General features: G+C 42.9%; 1 protein-coding gene across 2 annotated transcripts in view; it reads right to left on the bottom strand.

The window, feature by feature from the left end:
• Positions 1-24496, bottom strand: part of EMC2 (ER membrane protein complex subunit 2) — a 65803-nt gene extending 41307 nt beyond the window's left edge. For both annotated transcript variants that reach the window (XM_038744997.1, XM_038744996.1), the window contains exons 1-4: positions 24410-24496; positions 6195-6308; positions 3091-3155; positions 1775-1860 (exon numbers count right to left, since the gene is read on the bottom strand). In XM_038744997.1, coding sequence (XP_038600925.1) covers positions 1775-1860; positions 3091-3155; positions 6195-6308; positions 24410-24449 — 305 coding nt within the window. In that variant the 5' untranslated portion in view covers positions 24450-24496. The remainder of the gene's footprint in view (positions 1-1774; positions 1861-3090; positions 3156-6194; positions 6309-24409) is intronic.
• Positions 24497-25667: the final 1171 nt, after the last annotated feature.

Here is a 25667-nt window from a genome sequence, read left to right on the forward strand (position 1 = left end):
AAATATAGATTCCAAACTGGTAAATCATAAACCATGACCGTTCCAAAGTAGTTTAAAAAAACATATGACCTACATGGTGACTCCAGATTGGTGTCTACTTGAAGATACATGTCGAAAATATTTAAATTTTAAACATTCCAAATGTACTCTTCAGTGTATGATACAGTAATTTTATTTTCTAAGTTAATAAAAACTCTAATACAAAATACTATAGAAAATTCTTACCTATTTTCACAATATAGCTCCTTTCAGGGAGATGAATAGAGCGGAAATTATAGATTTCATTCAATCATATTTATTGAGTGCTTACTGTGCGCAAAGCACTGTACTAAGTGCTTGACTGAAGCAGCTTTCTAAGGTACAGAGCAAATAACCACGGCGGATATTGAAGTAAAATTATTACATTTTGGGTTCCAGAACAATATATTAAGTCAGTCATCCCTAAGATTAATCAACTCTCAATACACAACCCAGGCTAGGCTAAAATGGATAAGTTCACATTTCAGGGACACAGGAAGAGGTATTTTGGAGCCCAAGGAATCACCCCAATGCCAATTTGTGCTGTTTCTTGGCCTCAGAGATGCAGCTGGGAAACAAGCTGGAGTGGAAATGAACCTGGGCCCAAATGGAAGAGTTTTAGGCTTAGCTGTACCTGCTACTACAAATCTGTAGTTGCCCATGTATGGTGCCAGAGAGATAAACCTCAGTATGCCAAGGGATAACTCAAACTCCATGCTGGACTTAGACTTAAATTATGTTTCAGTGTGACAATGTCCCAGCCAGCCCTGGTTACCATTGCCTAAAATTTTGCAAATGGGAACAGGCATATTGTCTCTAGACTGCAAGCTCCTTTTGGGCAGGGAACATGTCTATCAACTCTGTTAAGATGTACTTTCCCAAGTGTTTAGATGAGCATTCTGCACGATAGGCACTCCCTGAAGACGATTTATTGATTATCACCTGAGCTCATTCCATAGGAACCGGCAGGTTAGGTCCATTCAGTGAAAACTATCTTAATTTCTTTGTGTCCAATTTTCTCCAATTTGAATTTGCTCAGTAATGCATTTTTTTAATACAATTTGTTAAGTGCTTATTATGTGCCAGGTACTGCAATAAGCACTGGTGTAGATACAAGCTCTCTCCTATGAATCAACGCCTTACCACGGCAGGAGAATTTGCATACACTGATGAAGTTTAGAGCTATGCCATATAGGGCTACCCACAATGAAAGGTCTAAGCCGAAGCATTATACAAAGTCAATTCACCTGTGCTGGGCAGTAGTGGCATGGGAAAAAGTCAAAGGTGGATAGTCAAGTGATCAAAACATTGATCAAAGACAATGGCAGAGACTCAAGTTTTTACTGAGCAGAAGAAGGCAATGATAAACCAGTTCCGTATCTTCCAAGAAAACTACGGACCCACATACCAGAACGACTTTATGATAGAAGATGGGACGTTCTGAAGAGGGTGTGTCCACGGAGTTGCTAAGAGTCAGAAACGACTCAATGGCACTTGAAGAAGATATAAGCTAGTCAGGTTGGGTACAGTCCATGTCCAACATGGGGCTCATAGTCTTAACCCCCATTTTATAGATGAGGTAACTGAGGCACAGGGAAGTGAGTCACCCAGGGTCACACAGCACGCAAATGGCAGAGCCGGGATTAGGTGCCAGGTCTTTCTGACCCCCAGGTCTGAGCTCTATCCACCAGGTCATGCTGCTTCCCTGTGTTCCAAATGTCTTCCCTTGTAGATTTTGTTTGCAAACTGCTATTACCTTTCCATGGCTTCAAACCTCATGCCAGTTAAGCGCTTAACTCTATGGCTCCCAGGGAACTGCCTTCTCAGCTCCTGAAGACAAAACTGGTTTAAAAAAAAAAAAGGAAGAAAAAAACATAGTTGAAGCATAATTCTATTATAGTATCTTCTCATAGTAAGCTAAACCACTCAATGTAGTAGTTGTAACAAAATAGAAATTCTGCAATGATGGCACTGTAAAGTAATGACTCATTTTATTGAGTTGTAAAGAGAAATACCCTGGCAACACAGGGAAAACAATAAAAAAAAGGAAGCATATCCCTTCCATTACTCCAAATCAATTAGCATGAAGGCAATCCTCAGACTTGAAATGTAGGCTGGTTCCATAAAACTGTGTTCTAATTCAAAACATTTTAAGTAGGAACCAATTTTCCCCACAGGAACAATATTACTGGGGGATTGGTTTCTGAACCAAAGTCAAACATCCTATTTTTAACCAAAATTGTGTACTCAATTATACAGTAATATAGTTACAATAATGAATTTATATTGAGTCAGAGAAGTTCCACGATAAGAGTAGCTAGCTTTTATGTAATCAGAAATGAAACGAACATGTTAACCCTCCCTGGAATTCTGCTGGGTAATCAGGTAATCTACCCCACCAACTCTGGCTTGACTTGCTCCACACTGTCCCTTTTAAAAAATATCTCTCCTTTTCTCCTGCATTAATTTAATTAAAATTGTTTTGCCATTTCTCCATTGCTCCTGCGCACACTCTCACTCACTGCCCACACACAGGAGCTAGTGTTATAAAGGAGGCAAGTACTGTAAAGTTGAAACTGATGGGTTGTACAGCAGAAAAAGGTTTATTTTAACTACAAATTGTCTTACCTCAAGGACTGCCTGTATACTTTGTCAAAAAAAAGTGTATTTCTTCAAAAAATTTCCCCATGTTACATAAGTAACCCTCCCACAGATATCTGCTGCATTAAATGTCTTGAAAAAGAAGGGGCTCATTACACAATTCTCATTTTAAAAAGAAACCTATTGGATTTTATCCAGTATAATGTCACCATAACATCACTGATATGAATTAAATAAAGGAAAGCTATCATATAGTTAGGTTTAGCAAAAATTAGCATTAAGAATTCATTTTGCACAAAATGACTTCCATGTGACAGAGTTTTTATTAAAAGTCTAACATACCAAAAAAAAAAAAAATACAGATGAGTTCCAGACATGTGTCTTGGACTACTTAAATTTGAGGGGAAAAAAAGGAATTATACGAATTATACAAGGCAAATACAAAGGAAAAATATCAACTCAAATACCTACCAATGCCAAATCATCTCTACTGTAGTCCAGGGCAGCGATCATCACCTGTTCGTATATTATCCAAACTAGGCACAAAAGAGACATTTTAAATGAAAATAAATTATGGGGAAAAAAGAGGAAGCATCTAAAAGATAAATAACATAGCATTGTTAAATGTACAAAAAATTCTGATTTTTTTTCTTCCCACTAGTATTTGAATAGGCATATTCTAAAGCCACATCCAGATTAAACTGGTGCCATGAAATCGCCAGTTTATTTAATCTCACATCCTCAATATTTTAAAAAAGCCATTAGAAAATGCATGAAGGAACTGAGAAGATCATTCCTTGGTTTGCTATTTATGGCTCCCCCCAAAATTCACCCCACACTTCACCAAAGGCGGGGAGTCAACTGGAAGTAGGGGATGCCTTTTGTCACAATGCCACCCGTGGTGGAGGTTTCTGACCAAAGAACCATCAATCGTATTTATTGGAAGGAGGCCTTCCCAGATTGAGCCCCTTCCTTCCTCTCCCTCCCCCTCATCTTACCTCCTTCCCTTCCCCACAGCACCTGTATATATGTATATATGTTTGTACATATTTATTACTCTATTTACTTATTTATTTATTTTACTTGTACATACCTATTCTATTTATTTTATTTTGTTAGTATGTTTGGTTTTGTTCTCTGTCTCCCCCTTTTAGACTGTGAGCCCACTGTTGGGTAGGGACTGTCTCTAGATGTTGCCAACTTGTACTTCCCAAGTGCTTAGTACAGTGCTCTGCACACAGTAAGTGCTCAATAAATACGATTGATGATGATCCAGGCTTCTCATGCTGTGAACAGGCTCAGCAGAAATCCTGAACAAAGCTGGCTCCACGGGGTCAAAGAAGGTTGTAGAAATTACCAAGATAGCTACCCTGGCCACCATCAGCTGGAGTGTGGTGATACAGCCGTGTCGGTTTGACAGTGCATTTATTTTGACTGACAAAGGGCCTTGTACATAAAGTCCCGACAAGCACTTCTCAACGGGCTGCCCTGTGGCTTGCAGACTGGCTTACTGCATCCACTACCCCAGTGGAACAGGACTAATAAAGACAAGAGAGTAGAGCCGTTCTGCATAAAACATTAGCACTGTCACTAATAACTCCACGGAGGTTCTCGGGCCCAACACCTTCAATAGTGGACTGAGTTTTCCTACACAAAATGTCCTGCAGCCATGGAAATTAAAGAGCTCTAGTAAGATTCTGTTTTTTGAACTACAGAATAAAGAATTCAGCTTGTCAAATTGGAAAAATTTAAACTAGTTATTTTTAATTAAAATCACCTTTACTCCCAAATCAATCAACCGTACATTGAGCACATACTATGTGCAGAGAACTGTACTGAGTGCTTGATGAACAGTATTAGTTCAAGATTAATATGGGTGTTATCAAAAGTCATCTCAAAGCAACACACACATGAAGAAATAAATGAAACAAACAAATGGCAGCCAAAAGCATTCCTCAATTTAGAAATACACTGAATATATAAGTTAATATTTGGCTTCCATCTACCATTTGCTTAGATGAAGTCAGTAACACAAATAAATATCTTAGCTAAACTGTGACTCAAGGACTGGCCTACAGTTTTTTTATAAATAATCTCAAGGTTGCCTGGTGTATATAGTCTATTAATTCCTCATCAGTCTTTTTAGCCACACTCATATTTAGACATTTCACCAGCAGATACCATCCTTGAAGAAGAATACATATGAATAGACATGTGGGCATAAAAAATCAGTTCTCTTTAGATGTTGGGGTTAGATTTTAAAGAAAATGTGTTATAATAAGGACACCGTAAGTGCTGTCACATCTGTCCACTATCTGGTTCATTAGACACTGAATTGTGGTCTATCCAAAGAAATAACTTCTCCTAATTCCCTTTAAGTGTTCCATCCAAAATATGCATTCAAACCCATGTTATGGAAGAATTGAGAAAGTATATGAACACTGAACACTTTCAACATGGTGTACAAAAAGACTGAGGTAAAAAGAGGATAGAGACATAAAGACTAGTAAAGAGACAGTACAGTAATCCACCTGGGAGAGAATGAGAGTATGAACCATGGCAGTGACTGTACGGGAGAAGAGGAAGCAGTGGACCCAGGAAAAACTTGGAGGGAAAAACAACAGAATTTAAATACAGTCTGAACGCAGGAAATGAAAACCATGGAGGTGCCAAAGGTGATGCCAACATTGCAAACTAATGGGATAGAGAGGATGGCAGTGTTGTCACCATTACCAAGAAGCTAGGAAATTTTATGACTTTAAAATATTGCCTCAAAAAAACCCATAAAGCATTTTACAATCCCTTCATGAGGCCTAATATGTAAACATAAAATGTTGTACGGAACAATTATTCCTAACAACTCTGGGATGAAACGATATGTCCTGAGGAAATGTATTAAGGAAATATAATCTCCCTCTGTGTAAGAGAAATTCTGAAGCAACCTTAATTGAAAGCTTACGAGTAAAACAATATGACCTCAATTATGCTGGTTCAGAAAATTTTCCCCTCACTGACTACTTCATATTATTTGCTGCCACATCAAAAGGGACACGTTGTTGAGAGAGAACTTAACACCGGAATTTGAAAACATGCAAAAAATATCTTTGCACTGGCATGGCAGCAAAAGACTTCGGTATTCACCCCACTCCCAGTCACACAGTGTTATGTATGCATCCTTATATTCTGCTGATTTTCCTATCCGTAATTTATTTGAAAATTTGTCTCCCCAACTTGCAGACTACTTGAGGTCACGGACTGGGTCTACCAACTCTACTGCACTGTACTTTCCCAAGCACTTAGTACAGTGCTCTGCACACAGTAAGCACTCTATAAATACCATTTATATACTAAATGAGAAAATTTTAGCTCTATGTGTAGTTGTCTGACTCTTTTTTCTTTCCCCAAATAGAAAATGGGAAACACCTTGGGAATACTGAAAGATTATTACAACTATTACGCAAAGAGCCCCAATTGCTTGAAAGGATATACATGGGCTAAGCACCTGAATACAAAACTGGATGAAAATGCTAAATTTGAATATAAAAAAGTAAAAATCATTAAAAGAATGAACTTACTATCATCTCCAAGCTTAGACGCATATTCACTAATTAATTCTTTTCCAACTTCCACTATTTGTTCACTATTTCGATAATTTTCTTCTCTCCATTTTCTCATTTTGTCCCGCATTTCTATAAAACAAAAATGTATTCTATAAAACAAAAATGTATTCTTACTGGATAAAAGGCAAATTCACAAATTCAAAATAATTATTATTACCATACATGATCTACTGTGTGTACAATTCATTAGGAGAATGAGAACAAAATAATTTAACATCTCATGAACCAGAATCATGGAAGAGCACCGTGAGGGGACTCATCAACTGGCCTAACGGAAAGCACAGGTCTGAGAGTCAGAGGATCACGGTTCTAATTCTGACTCTGCAACTCATTCTGTGTGACCCTGGGCAAGTCACAACTCTTAACTCAGGTATTTGTTAAGCATTCACCATGTGTCAAGCACTGTACTAACCACTGTGGCAGATACACGATAATCAGAGCCCATGTGGGGCTCACAGTCTAAGTAGGAGAGAGAACAGGTATTGAATCCCTATTCTGCAAATGAGGGAACTGAGGCACAGAGAAGTTAAGCACCTTGTCCAAGATCCCAGAGTAGACAACAGCCCAGGTCCTCTGACTCCCAAACCAGTGCTTTCTTCTTCAATCGTATTTACTGAGCGCTTACTGTGTGCAAAGCACTGTACTAAGAGCTCTTTCTACTACACCATGCTATTTCTTTCTCTGTGCCTCAGTTTCCTTGACAGACAGGGGTTCAATACCTGTTGTCTCTCCTATTTAGACTGAGTACCATGTAGGACAGGGTCTGTGTCCGACCTGATTGATTTGTATCTACTCCAGCACATAGATCAGTGCTGGACACACAGAACTCAAATAGTCAGAACTTGGAGTCAGAGGTTATGGGCTCAAATTCCGGCTCTGCCAAGTGTCAGCTGTGTGACTTTGGGCAACTCACTTAACTTCTCTGGGCCTGAGCTACCTCATCTGTAAAATGGGGATTAAGACTGTGAGCCCCTATGGGACAACCTGATCACCTTGTTACCTTCCCAGCGCTTAGAACAGTGCCTGGCACATAGTTAGAGCTTAATAAATGCCATTATTATCATTATTACTAAATGCCATATGGAAAAAAAGGAAAAAAGACAAGGAAATGCCATTGTGGGTCAGACAAATACACAGTCCAGTATTTATTAGTAGATTGTGACAACAAATGTTCTTGGAGGAATGAATACACAGAAGGTTGCCCTCCTTAACAGCCACTCTCAAAAACCTTATTTTCCAGTCCTTTAAAAAAAGATGCAAAAGTGCAGTGAACAAAACTAGACACAATCCACAGTGAAGGAGATAAACATGCAGAGTATATAGGATATTCTTAACTCTTGCATAAAAAACTCCTATTGCTATATCCCAATAACATCAGTTTTTTTAAATAGCAGATGAAATAAACAAAATTCCGGCTTAAAATCAACTCTGATACAGGATTTCCCAGTTCTTGCCATTTAACTGGTTCTGTGAAAGTATTGAGTTAAGCCAAAGACTGCTATAAAAAGTATAATTTCCCACAGGAGATAATGTACGGTGCACTAATAATAATAATGATGGCATTTATTAAGCGCTTACTACGTGCAAAGCACTGTTCTAAGCGCTGGGGAGGTAACCAGGTGATCAGGTTGTCCCACGGGGGGCTCACAATCTTAATCCCCATTTTACAGATGAGGTAACGGAGGCACAGAGAAGTTAAGTGACTTGCCCAAAGTCACACAGCTGACAACTGGCAGAGCAGGGATTTGAACCCATGACCTCTGACACCAAAGCCTGTGCTCTTTCCACTGAGCCATGCTGGAGGAGGATGTAACCAAGAGATCAGTGATGGGAGAGACAAGAAAGACACAATGAGTACGTTAGTTTGAGGGGCAAGAAGAGTACAACCTGAGGTGTAGTGGGAGAAGAGAATGGATAACTAGGAGGGGGAGGAAGGAGTGCCCTAAAACAAGTAGTCAGGATTTCCTGCTTGATGTGGAGGGGGATGGTTAATCATTTGAGGTGGGGAGACATGTAGAATAATGTCTTAGAAAAGTGATCCAAGAAGCAGTATGAAGTTTGGATGAGTTCACACAAATTATAAATGCAATGTAAATGTATATAACGGCATCTTATTAATTAGATGAGTTTCTAATGTGTACATCTGTAAATAATTTTTCAACGTGGTGTCTTTTAAATACTACTTAGTAAAAGTTTATTAACTTACTAAAGATGCTTTATTATCTACTACGAGACGGTGAACAATGAGATTTACAATGAGATTTTAAGGTCACTAAAAAATACTTCCAGGAGGAAGAAGGAAATGGTGTGAACAGATGGACGAGGGGTTTGAGCCAAGGTAAATGGAACATGCTGCAAAACCTGGACAGTATCATGAGAACAGAGAAAGAAACTGAAAGAAACACCAGTATTAAAATTCAATAATACCATCAGTGAAAGCACACTACAATTCCTGTACCCGGGTTTTTCTTCTGTTCTACTTGGGACTAGAAAATCTTTCCCATTCCATATGTAATAATCCTACTGAATTCTGTCTTGCTTGGTTGGATCTTCCTTCTAATTTGTAGAAGCCATTCTGCATTTTCTTCTTGTTTCTGGAAATGTTAGCAACCTTTCCCAATTTTACACCATCTGCAAATCTGATGAGATCTTTTCAATTCCTTAGCCCATAAAGATAATTTCCTAATTCTGGGACCCTTACACCAATATTCATATGCACATATCCCCGGGTCTTCAGTGGTTATCCTCTGGGGGCACACCAAGAGATAAGGTCTGTTAGCGAATTGGATTAGTCACAAGATCAAATCTCAACAGCAGTCTGTTTGAAACAGAAAAGGAGTAGGAAGACCTGAATTTCTGAAATCCCCTTTTCGGTGGGAAAGGAAACATATTTATTGAAAGGTTACTTGATGGATTTTAGAATTCAGAAAATGTCATTTAGTGTTTTTATGGTAAAACCAAGCTCTTATTAAAATTCTTTCACATGTTTTTTAATTCTCCCTTGGTGATGTCACGACACCTTCTGATTCTTGGAACTGAATGAAATCAGAAAAGAACCATTTGCAGAAACATTAATCATATTTTTCTCCTGCTCTGGGAAAGAACAGCATTTAAAGAGTATTAAAAAGAGTAACAGATATGGCACAAAAGACCTGGACCTCAATTAACTCCTACTATGCAAAGTATGAAGCTAATCCAAAACTGAGAGAATCTTACCAGTGCACTTTTTAAGAAACTTACCTCTGTACTTTTCACAATACTATACTGTTGTGAAAAACTGGTATTTATGGAATAAACATAACGGTAGTTGCGTGAGAGGTCATGAAACAATAATAATGCATTTTGTCCCTGATTTTGAAGACCATTATTAAAACATTATTGAATGAAGATAATTACAAAATCTTTTCTGTTTCAGTCGAAAATGAGGAATTACTCTTGCCCAGAAAAAACAATGGTCAAAGAGCTGATTAAGTGAGAGGAGGGCTATCATAATGGGGCTATCAACTGGCACCTGCAGCCTACTGATTCATTCATTCAATCGTATTTATTGAGCAATTACTGTGTGCAGAGCACTGTACTAAGCAACAGCAGGCTGCACAGCATATGACAAGCCCGACATTATGACGCTTTTGGTCAGGGAACTGAAAGGGGGCACATACAAGCAAGGAAAACAATAATTGTGTTTCACTCAGTTATACTGAGTGCTTACTATGGGCAGAACACTGTACTAAGCCCTGGGGAGAGTACAATACAGCAATATTACAGACACATCCCCTGCCCACAATGAGCTTACAGTCTAGAGGGGGAGACTAATATTATGGACACAGCACAGCCCCTAACAACATGCTATGACAATGGATCACTGGTGGTCAGTAATTAGGAAAGGTCTTGGTCTCCTTCTGCCAACGCAGAATTTGGATGCTAATATGCTTTCACACTGCATGTAGATGATAATAATAATAATAATAATAATAATAATAATAATAACGGGGGCATTTGTTAAGCACTTACTATATGCAAAGCACTGTTCTAAGCGCTGGGGAGGATACAAGGTGATCAGGTTGTGCCACATGGGGCTCACAGTGTTTATCCCCATTTTACAGATGAGGTAACTGGGGCACAGAGAAGTTAAGTGACTTGCCCAAGGTCACACAGCTGACACGCGGCAGAGCTGGGATATGAACCCACAATCTCTGGCTCCCAAGCCTGTGCTCTTTCCACTGAGCCATGCTGCTTATCAGCCGATACTAGCCAATACTATGTAGATACTTTTGTACCTCTAGACTGTAAACTCATTGTGGGCAGGGAATGTGTCTACCAACTTGGTTATATTGTACTCTCCCAAATACTTAGTACAGTGCTCTATTGATTGACGACTCTTCCCTAATAGACCATTTGTTCTGAGGGCTAAGACCACAACTTCTCTTCCTGTAGTGTTATGCCAGACCCCTAATACAGTGTTCTGCAGCCAGCAGGAACTTGAGTTCCTTGTGGGTGGGGATCATTTCAACCAGCTATTTTGTAATGTACTCTCCCAAGTGCTTAGTACAGTGCTCTGCACACAGCACATGCTCAATAAATACCACTGATTGATTGACTGATCTCAGAAAGTGTAACTGGCTCTGCAAGGGACACACATGTACAGTGGTGCAGAAGGCTAGAACTACCTTTACATGCTCAATGAACTATTTGTCGTACGCATGTCTTTTCGGCCTCAGCCACACACTGGAGGGGATTGACTAATAAATAGCATCACCTTTAAAGAAAGTACGGTGTTCGATACATACATTCACATATTCATGCTTTGATATGTCCATTTGCTTTATATTGCTTTTTGCCTGTGAGCTCTCTATGGCTTACCAATTGTTTTTAAGATAGCTCGCTGTGGGCAGGGAAAGTCTCTATTGACTGTTGGACTATACTCCCCTAAACATTTAGTACAGTGCTGTGAACACAGTAAATACTGAAAAAACACTGATTTGATATATCAATACCTTTCCCCTTCCTTCTACTGTGCTTGCTAATCACAGTCACTCAGTTAGCACCAGTAAATAGACTACATGAAAATAGCATATTAAGCAAGAGAGTAAATTAATGGGGTCCCATGATAAAAAAAAATACTGAAATAGTATAAATGTACTAAAAATAGGTATAAAAAACCAAATCTTCAAAGCCCCTCTGAAATCACATAAAATCTAATTACCTTGTATCTATTCAGATCTCACAGATACAAGGTAATTAGATAAGCCACAGACCCTGAGAGTTGTCCAAAGTCACGGGAGGAGGCCAGTGACAATCCTGGGATCAATCAAAGGCATTTACTGAGCTCTTACTGTGTGTAGACCACTGTATTAAGCACTTAGGTGAGTATAAAAAAACAGAGTTGGTTGACACATTCCCTGCCCTCAACGAACTTACAGTCTGAAGGATGAGAGCTCAAGTCTTCTGATTCTCAGCCCCAGGTTCTTTTCACTGAACCCTGCTGGGGAGGTTTTTTGGAGGAGAAATCTCTAATCTCCTCACTTTATATCCTCTACTGGCCACTTCAACTATCCATGCCAACTTAACTATACACAAAGTCACACACATTCGTAGCACTCAGATATTCATTCAAGCATATCTATGGAGCGCTTACTGGGTAAAGAGCACTGTAAGGCAGTATAGCCTAGTGAAAAGAACAAAAGACTAGGAATCAAGGGACCTGGGTTCGAGTTCCAGCTGTCCACCGGCCTACTGTGTTAAAGTCCCTTTACCTCAGTTTCTTATATAATAATAATAATGGTATTCGTTAAGTGCTTACTATGTGCCCAGCACTGTTCTAAGCACTTGGGGAGATACAAGGTAATCAGGTTGTCCCACGTGGGGCTCACAGTCTTAATCCCCATTTTACAGATGAGGTGACTGAGGCACAGAGAAGCTAAGTGACTTGCTTAAAGTCACACAGCTGACAAGTGGAGGAGGCAGGATTAGAACCCATGAACTCTGACTCCCAAGCCCGTGCTCTTTCCACTACGCCACGCTGAGCAGTGGGGTAGATATAAGCTAATGAATCTCAAGTGGCCACAGACTGTGACCAATCTCATAAGCTTTTACCTACCTCAGTATTTAGCACATTGTACATGCCTAATAAATACATACCCTATTACTTAAGCACTAACTGATGCACAAATTTGCTTTTTCTTCTTCCTTTCTATCAGTTTTAGTGCCTGAATCCCCTGCTAGACTGAACATTCCTTGAGGCAATAGACCATGTACGTTAACTCTACCGGACCATGTAAGTTAACTCTACTGTACTCTCTTAAATGCTTAATCCAGTGCTCTGCACACATTAGGGGCTCAGTAAATTAAATGGATTGATTGAAGCCGCATGGCCGAGTGGAAACAGCACGAGCCTGGAAGTCAAAGACCTGGGTTCTAATACCAGCTCTGTCACTTGTTGTGGGACCTTGGCTTCATTTAACTTCTCTGTAACTCAGTTCCCTCATCTGCAAAATGGGGATTCAATGCCTGTTTCCTGCCTACAGATTGAGCCCCATGTGGGACGTTATTATCTTGTATTTACCCCAGTGATTAGTACAGTGCTTGGCACATGGTAAGCACTTAACAAATACCACTATTATTATTATCATTGATTGTCTAAACGCAAAAATCAAATCAGCAACTCTTCTTGGACCTCAGCTCTGCTCTTGCCACTTCGGTTCTGCAAAACTTTCAAGTTTTGCAAATCGCTTTAATATAACACTTGCCCTTAATTCATTCATTCATTCAATCGTATTTATTGAGCACTTACTGTGTGCAGAGCATTGTACTAAGCACTCGGGAAGTACAAGTTGGCAACATATAATCGATACAATGAATGAGACCTCATTGTGTGCTTTAGAACACTGAGCATTGGTTGAAAAATATTTGTACAAAATTTTACTCATTTGCCCTAAATTTATACTAAAGAAGTTCAAATTAAGCTTAATTTGTATTCAAAAGCATACTCTCTCAATCAATGGTATTTATGAATGTCCACATGTCCAAGACTGAACTCCTGTCTTCCCTCCCAAACTCTACCCTCTCCCTGACTTTTCCATCACTGTTGACGGCACTACCATCCTTCTCATCTCACAAGCCCGCAACCTTGGTGTCATCCTCAACTCTGCTCTCTCATTCACCGCTCACATCCAATCCGTCACCAAAACCTGCCGGTCTCACCTCCGCATCATTGCCAAGATCCGCCCTTTCCTCTCCATCCAAACCGCTACCCGGCTTAAGCTCTCATCCTATCCCGTCTGGATTACTGCATCAGCCTCCTCTCCGATCTCCCATCCTCCTGTCTCTTCCCACTTCAATCCATACTTCACGCCGCTGCCTGGATCGTCTTTGTGCAGAAACGCTCTGGGCATGTTACTCCCCTCCTCAAAAATCTCCAGTGGCTACCAATCAACCTACGCATCAGGCAAAAACTCCTCACCCTGGGCTTCAAGGCTCTCCACCACCTCGCCCCCTCCTACCTCACCCCACTTCTCTCCTTCTCCAGCCCAGCCCACACCCTCCGCTCCTCTGCCGCTAATCTCCTCATCGTGCCTCGTTCTCGCCTGTCCCGCCATCGACCACCGGCCCACGTCATCTCCCTGGCCTGGAATGCCCTCCCTCCGCACATCCGCCAAGCTAGCTTTCTTCTCCCTTCAAGGCCCTACTGAGGGCTCACCTCCTCCAGGAGGCCTTCCCAGACTGAGCCCCCTCTTTCCTCCCCCCCTCCTCCCCCTCCACATCTCCCCCTTACCTCCTTCCCCTCCCCACAGCACCTGTATATATTAATATATGTTTGTACGTATTTATTACTCTATTTATTTATTTTATTTGTACTTATTTATTCTATTTATTTTATTTTGTTAATATGTTTTGTTTTGTTCTCTGTCTCCCCCTTCTAGACTGCGAGCCCACTGTTGGGTAGGGACCGTCTCTATATGTTGCCAACTTGTACTTCCCAAGTGCTTAGTACAGTGCTCTGCACACAGTAAGTGCTCAATAAATACGACTGAATGACTGAATGAAGCACTTACTATGAGCAGGGCACTGAACTACACTGGGAGAGTACTATACAACAGAGTTAGAAAGATAACCAGCTCCTTCACCACCCCACTACAAACCACCCACAGGGGCTGGAAGCTGCACTATTCAAGTTTTTCCTCATGCATCTGCTGCCAGTCCCCTTCCCTCCTTCATTCTTAGACCATTCTTTCTTAGAGTTTCTTCTTCATTCTTAGAGTTTCTTAAGGGCAAGAGATTGTAGCTAATCCTCACCTGAGCTTTCTCAGGTGCTTAGCACACATAAATACTATTACTTCTATAAAAGGGAGATCTCTCTCCTGGTTTCAAAATCTACCCCCTCCACACTTCTTTATGGTATTCGTTAAGCACTCACTATGTGTCAGGGACGGTTCTAAGCACCGAGGTGCATACAAACTAATCAAGCCGGATACAGTTCCTGTCCCAGATGGGGCTCACAGCCTAAGTAGGAGGGAGAACAGATAGTGAATTACCATTTTGCAGTTGAGGAAACTGAGACAAAGAAAAGTGATTTGCCCAAGGTCATACGGCAGGCAAGTGGCAGAGCTGGGATTGGAACTCAGATCCTCTGGCTTCCTGGCCCATGCTTTATCTTGTAGGCCATGCTGCTGCATCTAAAAACAACTGCTCCCACTGTTCTTCCCTCCCTGACTGCAGTCTTCAACTGCTAACTTCCTGATGGCTCCTTCTCCTCTGCCTTCAAAAACACCTACATCTCCCCAATCCTAAAAAATACTGTCCCCGAACCCCAGTTGCACCATCCACCTATTGCAGAATCTCCCCACCGATCCTGTTCAAACCTCTTGAACAGGTTGTATACATCTCTGCTTTCACCTCCTTTCCGCTAACTCCCTTCTCAACTCTCTACACCGTGGTTTCTACACACTTCACTCCATTAAGATCAGTTTCTCCAAGGTCACCAATGAACTTCTTCCTGTCAAATCTAACACACCCTCCTCTCTGGGACGGATCAGGTGCCTTTGACACTGTATACCACCCCTTTCTCCTGGAAGCATTATCTGACCTTGGCTTCACAGACACTGTCCTCTCCTGATTCTCCTCCTCTTTGGCTGCTTATTCTAGTCTTTTTCGCAGGCTCCTTCTCTCCCTCCCAGGCTCTAACTCTGGGAGTCTCTCAAGGCTCAGTTCTGGGTCACCTTCCATTCCCCCACTACAGTCACTCATATGGAGAACTCATTCACTCTGATTGCTTCAACTACCACCTCTTTGTGGATGATTTGCAAATCTAACTCCAGCCCTGATCTCTCTCCTTCTCTAAAGTCTTGTATTTACTCCTGCCTTCAGAAGATCTCTTCTTGGATCTCCCACTAACACCTCAAACTTAACATGTCCAAAAAAGAATTCCTCATCTTCCCATCCAAGTCTTGACCTCCCCTGGTTTTCCCATCGCTACCCTCCCTGTTTCACAAGTTTGTAACCTTAACAGTATCCTAAACTCAACTCTTCTCATTCAACCCACATATTCAATGTCACCAAATCCTGTGGATTCAACTTTCGCAAGATTACTAAAATCTGCCCTTCCCTCTCCAACCAAGCTGCTACTATGTTGATCCAACCACTTATCCTATCCCACACTACCACATTAGCCTCCTTGCCAATCTCCCTGCCTCCTATCTCTCCCCACTCCAGTCCATACCTAACTCCGCGGCCCACATCATTTTTCGCAAAAAAAGTTCAGTCCATGATCTCCCATTCCTCAAAAATCTCCAATGGTTGCCCATCTATAGCTACATAAAACAGACACTCCTTGCCATGGACTTTAAAGCACTCAATCAGGCCTCAGGAAACTTAAAATCTAGCTGGGAAGACAGACATTAAAATAAATAAGACAGAAGGGTGGCAGCAGAAAATAAGGATATGTATAAAGTCTTGTAAAGCTAGGGGTGGGGGTAACAAAGTGCTCAAAGGGTACAGACCCAAGTGCAGAGACACCACAGTGGGGAGGTGAACAGAATGGGAAACTTCATGTACTGTACTGCAGCTTGAAAACACACCTTCTGTTACTGCAACCCAGATGTCAACCAATAAACATGGAACCACATGGAAACTACTTTTTTTGTCTTTCCCTGAAATATTTTGGTTACCAAAAGCAGTCTTTTCTAAATAAGGTTCCTAGTCAAGAAACAATTTACATTAAAAACTGCTTCTGTTCATTTTTTGCCAACCATGTTAGTTTTTTTAACAGGAGAGGAAAGTGGAGATGAATATGAGCAAGCCAATTTGGTACCACGATGATCCAAGCATTTATTCCACCTTCATTACTGCCATCTCCTTCCTTGCTGACCTCCCTGCCTCTCCTCTCTCCAGTCCAAACTTCAATCTGCCACCTGGATCATTTTACTGAAAAATGATCAGTTTAAACCTCGCCACTTTTCAAACTCCAACGGTCGCCCATCTACCTCCACATCAAACATAAACTCGTTCCCACTGGCTTTAAAGCAAACACCTCTCTCCCTCCTACCAAGCCTCAATAATCTTTTACTACAACCCAAACCACACACTCTGCTCTCCTATTACCAACCTGCGTCCTGTACCTGGATCTAGTCTCTCTTTCTCTCTCTCTCTCACCACCAACCCCTTGCCCACATCTTCCCTCAGGCCTAGAACTCCTTCCCCATCATATCTGACATTCTAATATTCTTCCCACTTTCAAAATCCCTTTATTTCTCCCATCTGCTCTCCCCTCTGATTTAACTATGAACTAGGCTGTGTACCTCTTAAAATCTTCGATAGTCACCCCAGCCTCACAATGCTTATGTAAACACTCTTATAGTCTACTATCTTCCTAATCTTCTTTAATGTCTGCCTCTCCACTGTGTGTATGCGCCTTGTCGACAGTATTGGTCTACACCTGCTCTTTTGTATTGTACTCTCCCAAGCACTTAGTTCAGTGCTCTGCACACAGTAAGTGTTCAAATAAGTACCACTGACTGACTGAATATTCCCACAACCTCATGGCTCCCTCCAGTTATCACCCCGTCTCCTTCCTACCATTCCTCTCCAACTCCTTGAGTTGTCTACACTCTCTCATGGAAGCAGCATGGCACAGTGAAGGACAGCACGGGCCTGAGAGTCAGGTGGTCATGGGCTATAATCCTGGCTTTGCCATTTTTCAGCCACTTTTCTGCTCTGTGACCTTGGGTAAGTCACTTCACTTCTCTGTATCTCAGCTACTTCATCTGTAAAATGGGGGTTCAGTCTGTAAGCCCCAGATGGGACAGGGACTATGTCCAACCTGATTTGCTTGTATTCATTCATTCGCCTGCATTTATTGAGTGCTTACTGTGTGCAGAGCACTGTGCTAAGCCCCACCCCAGCTTTCAGTACAGTGCCTGGCACATAGTAAGTGCTTAACAAATACCAGTTATTATTATTATTATTATTATTATTATTATTATTATACACCCTCAAACTTCCTCTCCTCAACTCCCTCCAGTTTGGCTTCCACCCCCTTCACTCTACCAAAACTGTCCCCAATGATCTCCTTGTTACCAAAACCAATGGGCTTTGCTTTATCCTAATCTTCCTCAACCTCTCAGATGCCTTCAACACTGTGAACCTCGTTGTGGGCAGTCAGTGTGTTTTACTGTTGTGTTGTCCTCTCCCAAGTGCTTAGTACAGTGCTCTGCACAAGGTAACCACTCAATAAATGCCTGACTGATTGGACCACCCCCTTCTCCTGTAAACATTTTTTGATGGTATTTGTTAAGCACTTACTACGTGCCAGGCACTGTTCTAAGCACTGGGATAGATACAAGCTAATCAGGTTGGACACTGTCCTTATCCCACATCGGGCTCACAGTTTTAAGCCCCATTTTATGGATGAGGTAACTGAGGCACACAGAAGTGAAGTGACTTGACCAAATCTCACAGCAGACAAGTGGCACAGCGAGATTAGAACCCAGGTCCTTCTCCCTCCCAGGCCCGTGCTCTATTCACTAGACCATGCTTCTTTCTCATCTAACCTTGGCTTCACTGTCACTGACCCCTCCTGGCTTTCTTCCTATCTCTTTGGTTGCTATTCTCAGCCTCTTTCGCAGGCTCCTCCTCTGCCTCCTACTCACTAACTGTGAGGTCCCTCAAGGCTCAGTTCATTCATCCATTCATTCAATCGTATTTATTGAGCGCTTACTGCGTGCAGAGCACTGTACTAAGCACTTGGGAAGTACAAGTTGGGAACATATAGAGACAGTCCCTACCCAACAGTGGGCTCACAGTCTAGAAGGGAGAGGCAGAGAACAAAACCAAACATATTAACAAAATAAAATAAATAGAATAGATATGTACAAGTAAAATAAATAAATAGAGTAAAATAAATAAATAAATAGTTCTGGGGTCCCCTTCTATTCTCCATCTACATCCACCCCCATGAAGAACTCATTCACTCCCCTGGCTTCAACCACCATCTCTATGCAACTGATTCCCAAATCTACATTTCCAGTTCTGATCTTTCCCCTTCTCTGCAGTCTCATATTTCCTCCTGCCTTCAGAACATCTCTCCTTGGATGTCCTGCCAACACCTCAAACTTAAGATGCCCATAACATCTTCCCACCCAATCCCCGTCCTCCTCATGACTTTCCCATCACTGTGGACAGCACCACTATCTTCCCTATCTTACAAGCCTATAACCTTGGCATTATCCGAAATCTGCCACCAAATCCGGGAGGTCTACCTTCACAACACCGCTAAAATTTGCCCTTTCCTCTCCATCCGAACTGCTTCCATGTCGGTCCAAGGAGTTACCCTACTCCACCTCTACTGCATCCTCCTTGCTGGCCTCCCTACTTCTTGTCTTTCCCCATTCAAGTCCATACTTCACCCTGCTGATGAGATTATTCTTCTACAAAATTGCTAAATCCACATTTCCCTAGTTCTTAAGAACCTCCAGTGGTTACCCATCCACCACTGCATCAAAACAGAAACTCCTTAGCATTGGCTTTAAAGCATTCAATCGTCTTGCCCCTACCTACCTTATCTCCCTGATTTTCTACAACCTAATAAGCTCATTTCACTCCTCTAATGCCAACTTCCTCACTATAACTCGAACTCATCTATCTCACTGCTGACCCCTCGTCCATGACCTGTCTCTGGCCTGGAACTCACCCCTCCTTTATATACAACTGATGATCATTCTCCCCACTTTCAAAGCCTTATTAAAATCACTTCTCCTCCAAAAGGGCTTCTCCAACTAAGTCCAGCCTGGTTAGCTTGTATCTACACTGGCATTTAGTACAGTGCTAAATGCTTAGTACAGTGCTCTGCACAAAGTAAGCGCACAATAGATACGACTGAATGAATGCCTGGCACATAGTAAGAGCTTAACAAATACCATTATTAAAATCTTTAATTCCCGTACTCTCTCTCCCTTCTGGTCTTCCTTGGACTTGGAACTGTACCCTTTTTCACCGCACCCTCAGCCCCACTGCACTCATGTACAGTATCTGCTATTTATTAATATTAATGACTGTCTCTCTCTCCTTGTGGCCAGGTAACAGGAATGTGCCTGGTTACTGTTGTACTGTACCCTCCCTAGCACTTAGCACAGTGCTCTGCACACAGTAAGCGCTCAATACATACGACTAAATGAATGCTGTTATACTGTACTCTCCCAAGCGCTTGGTACAGACCTCAGCACCCAGATAGCGCTCAATAAATATGATTAATTGAAAACAATGTTTAGTTCCTAAATTTATCCCCTTGAGTAAGACCTTCCTCTTGTCTCTGAGTCTAAAAGCAGCATGACTTAGTGGATAGAGCTCAGGCCTATCCCGAGTCAGACAGTCATGGGTTCTAATTTCGGCTCTGCCAGTTGTCTGCTATGTGGCCTTGGGCAAGTCACTTCACTTCTCTGTGCGTCAGTAACCTCATCTGTAAAATGGGGATTAAGACGGTGGGCCCTATGTAGGACAGGGCCTGTATCCAAACTGATATGCTTGTATCCTCCCCAGCGCTTAGTAGAGTGCGTGGCACACAGTTTAGTGCTTAAAAAAATACCATAATTACTACTATTACCAGGAGGTGCGTCTGAGTAAAACACCTTTGCAGTGAGCCCTCTCCGGGAAAGTTTGGGGGAGAGGGCACCCAATTTACTTTTGCTCCTACATGGCGTAGTGGATAGAGCACGTGCTTGAGTCGGAAAGTCATGGGTTCTAATTCCAGCTCTGCCCTCTATCTGTTGTATGACCTTGAGCAGATCACTTTACTTCTCTGGGCCTGAATGACCTCATCTGTAGAATGGGGATTGAGACTGTCAGCCCCACGTGGGACAGGGACTGCGTCCAACCCGATTTGCTTGTACCCACCACGCTTAGTACAGTGCTTGGCACATAGTGGGCGCTTAACGAACACCATCATTATTATTACTCCTCGTCCCAGCTCCAAGATCAGAGCAAGGTTCCCCTGGCCGGGCGGCTCCGGAAGGAGAAGCAGCTGGCTCAGTGGAAAGAGCACAGGATTTGGAGCCAGAGGTCATCGGTTCAAATCCCGGCTCTGTCACTTCTCAGCTGTGTGACTTTGGGCAAGTAATTTCACTTCTTTGTGCCTCAGTTCCCTCATCTGTAAAATGGGGATTAAGACTGTGAGCCCCACGTGGGACAACCTGATCACCTTGTAAACTCCCCAGTGCTTAGAACAGTGCTTTGCACATAGTAAGTGCTTAATAAATGCCACTATCATCATCATTATTATTATTATTCTCTGTGCCTCAGTTCCCTCATCTGTAAAATGGGGATGAAGACTGTGAGCCCCCCATGGGACAACCTGATCACCTTGTAATAATAATAATAATGATGGTATTTGTTAAGCACTTACTCTGTGCAAAGCACTGTTCTAAGCGCTGTAATACTAATAATAATAATGTTGGAATTTGTTAAGCTCTTACTATGTGCCAAGCACTGCTCTAAGCGCTGGGGGGGGATCCAAGGTAATCAAGATTGCCCCACATGGGGCTCACAGTCTTAATATCCATTTGACAGATGAAGGAACTGAGGCACAGAGAAGTGAAGTGACTTGCCCAAAGTCACACAGCTAAGTGGCAGAGGCGGGATTAGAACCCATGACCTCTGACTCCCAAGACCGGGCTCTTTCCACTGAGCCACTCTGCTTCTCTAACAATAATGATGCTGGTATTTGTTTAGCGCTTATTATGTGCCAGGCACTGTTCTAAGCACTGGGGTGAATACAAGCAAAAAGGGTTGGAACCAATCCCTGACGTACATGGGGCTCACCGTCTCAATCCCCTTTTTACAGGTGAGGTAGCTGAGGCACAGAGAAGAGAAGTGACTGGCCCAAGGTGACACGGCAGACAAGTGGTGGAGCTTGGATAAGCAGCGTGGCTCAGTGGAAAGAGCTCGGGCTTTGGAGTCAGAGGTCACGGGTTCAAATCCCGGCTCTGCCAACTGTGTGACTTTGGGCAAGTCACTTAACTTCTCTGGGCCTCAGTTACCTCATCTCTAAAATGGGGATGAAAACTGTGAGCCCCCCGTGGGACAACCTGATCACCCTGTAACCTCCCCAGCGCTTAGAACAGTGCTTTGCACATGGTAAGTGCTTAACAAATACCATTATTATTATTATTATTCTGACTCCGAGGCCCGTGCTGTAACCACTATGCCGTGCAGTGTAATCAATCAATCAATCGTATTTATTGAGTGCTTACTGTGTGCAGAGCACTGTACTAAGCGCTTGGGAAGTACAAGTTGGCAACACAGAGAGACGGTCCCTACCCAACAGTGGGCTCACAGTCTAGAAGGGGGAGCAGCGCTTAGAACAGTGCTTAGAACAGGCCTTCCCTGACTGAGCCCCTTCCTTCCTCTCCCCCTCATCCCCCTTTCCATCCCTCCATCTTACCTCCTCCCCTTCCCCACAGCACCTGTATACATGTATATACGTTTGTACATATTTATTACTCCATTTATTTATGTATTTATTTTACTTGTACATATCTATTCTATTTATTTTATTTTGTCAGTATGTTTGGTTTTGTTCTCTGTCTCCCCCTTCTAGACTGTGAGCCCATTGTTGGGTAGGGACTGTCTCTATATGTTGCCAACTTGTACTTCCTAAGTGCTTAGTACAGTGCTCTGCACACAGTAAGCGCTCAATAAATACGATTGATTGATTGATTAATAAATGCCATCATTTATTATTCACTTAACTTCTCTGTGCCTCAGTTCCCTCATCTGCGTGGCTCAGTGGGAAGAGCATGGGCTTTGGAGTCAGAAGTCATGGGTTTGAATCCCAGCTCCGCCACCTGTCTGCTGTGTGACCTTGGGCAAGTCACTTAACTTCTCTGAGCCCCAGTTACCTCATCTGTAAAATGGGGATTATGACTGTGAGCCCCACATGGGACAACCTGATCACCTTGTATCCCCCCCGCAGCGCTTAGAACAGTGCTTTGCACATAGTAAGCGCTTAACAGCTGCCATTATTATTATTATTATTATTATTATCTGTAAAACGGGGATGAAGACTGTGAGCCCCCCGTGGGACAACCTGATCACCTTGTAACCTCCCGAGCGCTTAGGACAGTGCTTTGCACATAGCAAGCACAAGCAAGTGAAGTGACTTGCTTAAGGTCACACAGTTGACAATTGGCAGAGCCAGGATTTGAACCCATGACCTATGACTCCAAAGCCCGTGCTGTTTCCACTGAGCCACACTGCTTCTTTAATAATAATGATGGCATTTGTTAAGTGCTTACTTTGTGCAAAGCACTGTTCTAAGAGCTGGGGAGGATGCCATCATTATTATTGTGTTTATTTTGTTAATGTGTTTGGTTTTGTTCTCTGTCTCCCCCTTCTAGACTGTGAGCCCACCGTTGGATAGGGACTGTCTCCATACGTTGCCAACTTGTACTTCCCAAGCGCTTAGTACAGTGCTCTGCACATAGTAAGCGCTCAATAAATACGATTGATTGATTAATAAATGCCATCATTATTATTATTCACTTAACTTCTCTGTGCCTCAGTTCCCTCATCTGTAAAACGGGGATGAAGACTGTGAGCCCCCCGTGGGACAACCTGATCACCTTGTAACCTCCCGAGCGCTTAGGACAGTGCTTTGCACATAGCAAGCACTTAATCAATCAATCAATCCCTCCCTTCAAAGCCCTGCTGAGAGCTCACCTGCTCCAGGAGGCCTTCCCAGACTGAGCCCCTTCCCTCCTCTCCCCCTCGTCCCCCTCTCCATCCCCCCATCTTACCTCCTTCCCTTCCCCACAGCACCTGTATATATGTATGTATGTTTGTACATATTTATTACTCTATTTATTTATTTTACTTGTACATATCTGTTCTATTTATTTTATTTTGTTAGTATGTTTGGTTTTGTTCTCTGTCTCCCCCTTCTAGACTGTGAGCCCACTGTTGGGCAGGGACTGTCTCTATATGTTGCCAACTTGTACTTCCCAAGCGCTTAGTACAGTGCTCTGCACACAGTAAGCGCTCAATAAATAGGATTGATTGATTGCTTTGAACGGCCATCACTAGTATTATGATGATGACAGTGGGGGAGCCGATCCTGGGCATGGGGACGTGCGGGGATGCCCAGGCCGGAGCTGGGAGGCGCCGCTTCCTGCCCGGGCCTGCCGTGGCTCCTTCCCCGTGCCCGCCCAGACAGAGGATAATAATAATAATAATAATAATAAAACAATAACAGCATTTATTAAGCACTTACTATGTGCAAAGCACTGTTCTAAGCGCTGGGGAGGTTACAAGGTGATCAGGTTGTCCCATGGGGGGCTCCCAGTCTTCATCCCCATTTTGCAGATGAGGTAACTGAGGCCCAGAAAAGTGAAGTGACTTGCCCAAAGTCACACAGCTGGCAGTCGTAATAGCCGGCCCTCCTCCCCGCAGGGGGTGCCCGCTCTGGGCAGGCCCTGGGCATTACCTTATTTTACTTGTACCTATCTATTCTATTTATTTTATTTTGTTAGTATGTTTGGTTTTGTTCTCTGTCTCCCCCTTTTAGACTGTGAGCCCACTGTTGGGCAGGGACTGTCTCAATATGTTGCCAATTTGTACTTCCCAAGCGCTTAGTACAGTGCTCTGCACATAGTAAGCGCTCAATAAATACGATTGATGATGATTACCTTCCCAGGTCACGTCGTACAGGTCCGAAACCTTCGCCATCTTGGTGGGCCGCGGCGGCCTGCTGCAGGGGGCGGGGACGGCCTGCAGGGGGCGGGGCGGGGCGGCCTGCAGGGGGCGGTGGGCACGGGTCACGTGACGCACGCGGACCCGGCGGCCGAAGACGGGGTGGCGAGATGCCAAGCGCGCCTACCGAGCCTGACCTGGCCGAGCGGAGCGCGCATGCGCGGTGGCTTCGGGGACGGCGCCGCCTCACGGGGCGGGCCCGCGCATGCGCGCGGAGTCCTCGGGCCGTCCCGGAGAAGCGGCGCGGCTCGGTGGACAAGAGCCCGGTCGTGGGTTCGAATCCCCACTCCGCCGCTTGTCCGCTGCGTGACTTTGGGCAAGTCGCTTCACTTCTCTGGGCCTCAGTTCCCTCATCTGGGAAATGGGGATCAATCAAGCAATCAATCGTATTTATTGAGCGCTTACTATGCGCAGAGCACTGTGCTAAGCGCTTGGGAAGTACAAATTGTCAACATCTAGAGACAGTCCCTACCCAACAGTGGGCTCACAGTCTAAAAGGGGGAGACAGAGAACAAAACCAAACATACTAACAAAATAAAATAAATAGAATAGATATGTACAAGTAAAATAAATAAATAAATAAATGGAGTAATAAATATGTACAAGCATATATACAGGTGCTGTGGGGAAGGGAAGGAGGTAAGATGGGGGGGATGGAGAGGGGGCGCTTGTGTTTTTATTTCAAGTACCTGATGAGTAGCTATATATGTAAAAACCCCACTATTACCAGATTTTGCTCATTTTGCAATTAACACTGGGAGCCCCATGTGGGATAACCTGATCACCCTGTATATCCCCCCATAATAATAATAATAATAATTTTGTTATTAAGCTCTTACTATGTGCAAAACACTGTTCTAAGCGCTGGGGAGGATACAAGGTGATCATCGCCCCCCTCTCCATCCCCCCGTCTTACCTCCTTCCCTTCCCCACAGCACCTGTATATATGTACATATGTTTGTGCATATTTATTACTCTATTTTACTTGTACATATCTATTCTATTTATTTCATTTTGTTAGTATGTTTGGTTTTGTTCTCTGTCTCCCCGTTCTAGACTGTAAGCCCACTGTTGGGTAGGGACTGTCTCTATATGTTGCCAACTTGTACTTCCCAAGCGCTTAGTACAGTGCTCTGCACACAGTAAGCGCTCAATAAATACGATTGATTGATTCTCTGGGACTCAGTTCCCTCA

The sequence above is a fragment of the Tachyglossus aculeatus genome, chromosome 4 (assembly GCF_015852505.1).
Source record: "Tachyglossus aculeatus isolate mTacAcu1 chromosome 4, mTacAcu1.pri, whole genome shotgun sequence".
In the NCBI taxonomy this organism is placed as follows: Eukaryota; Metazoa; Chordata; class Mammalia; order Monotremata; family Tachyglossidae; genus Tachyglossus; species Tachyglossus aculeatus.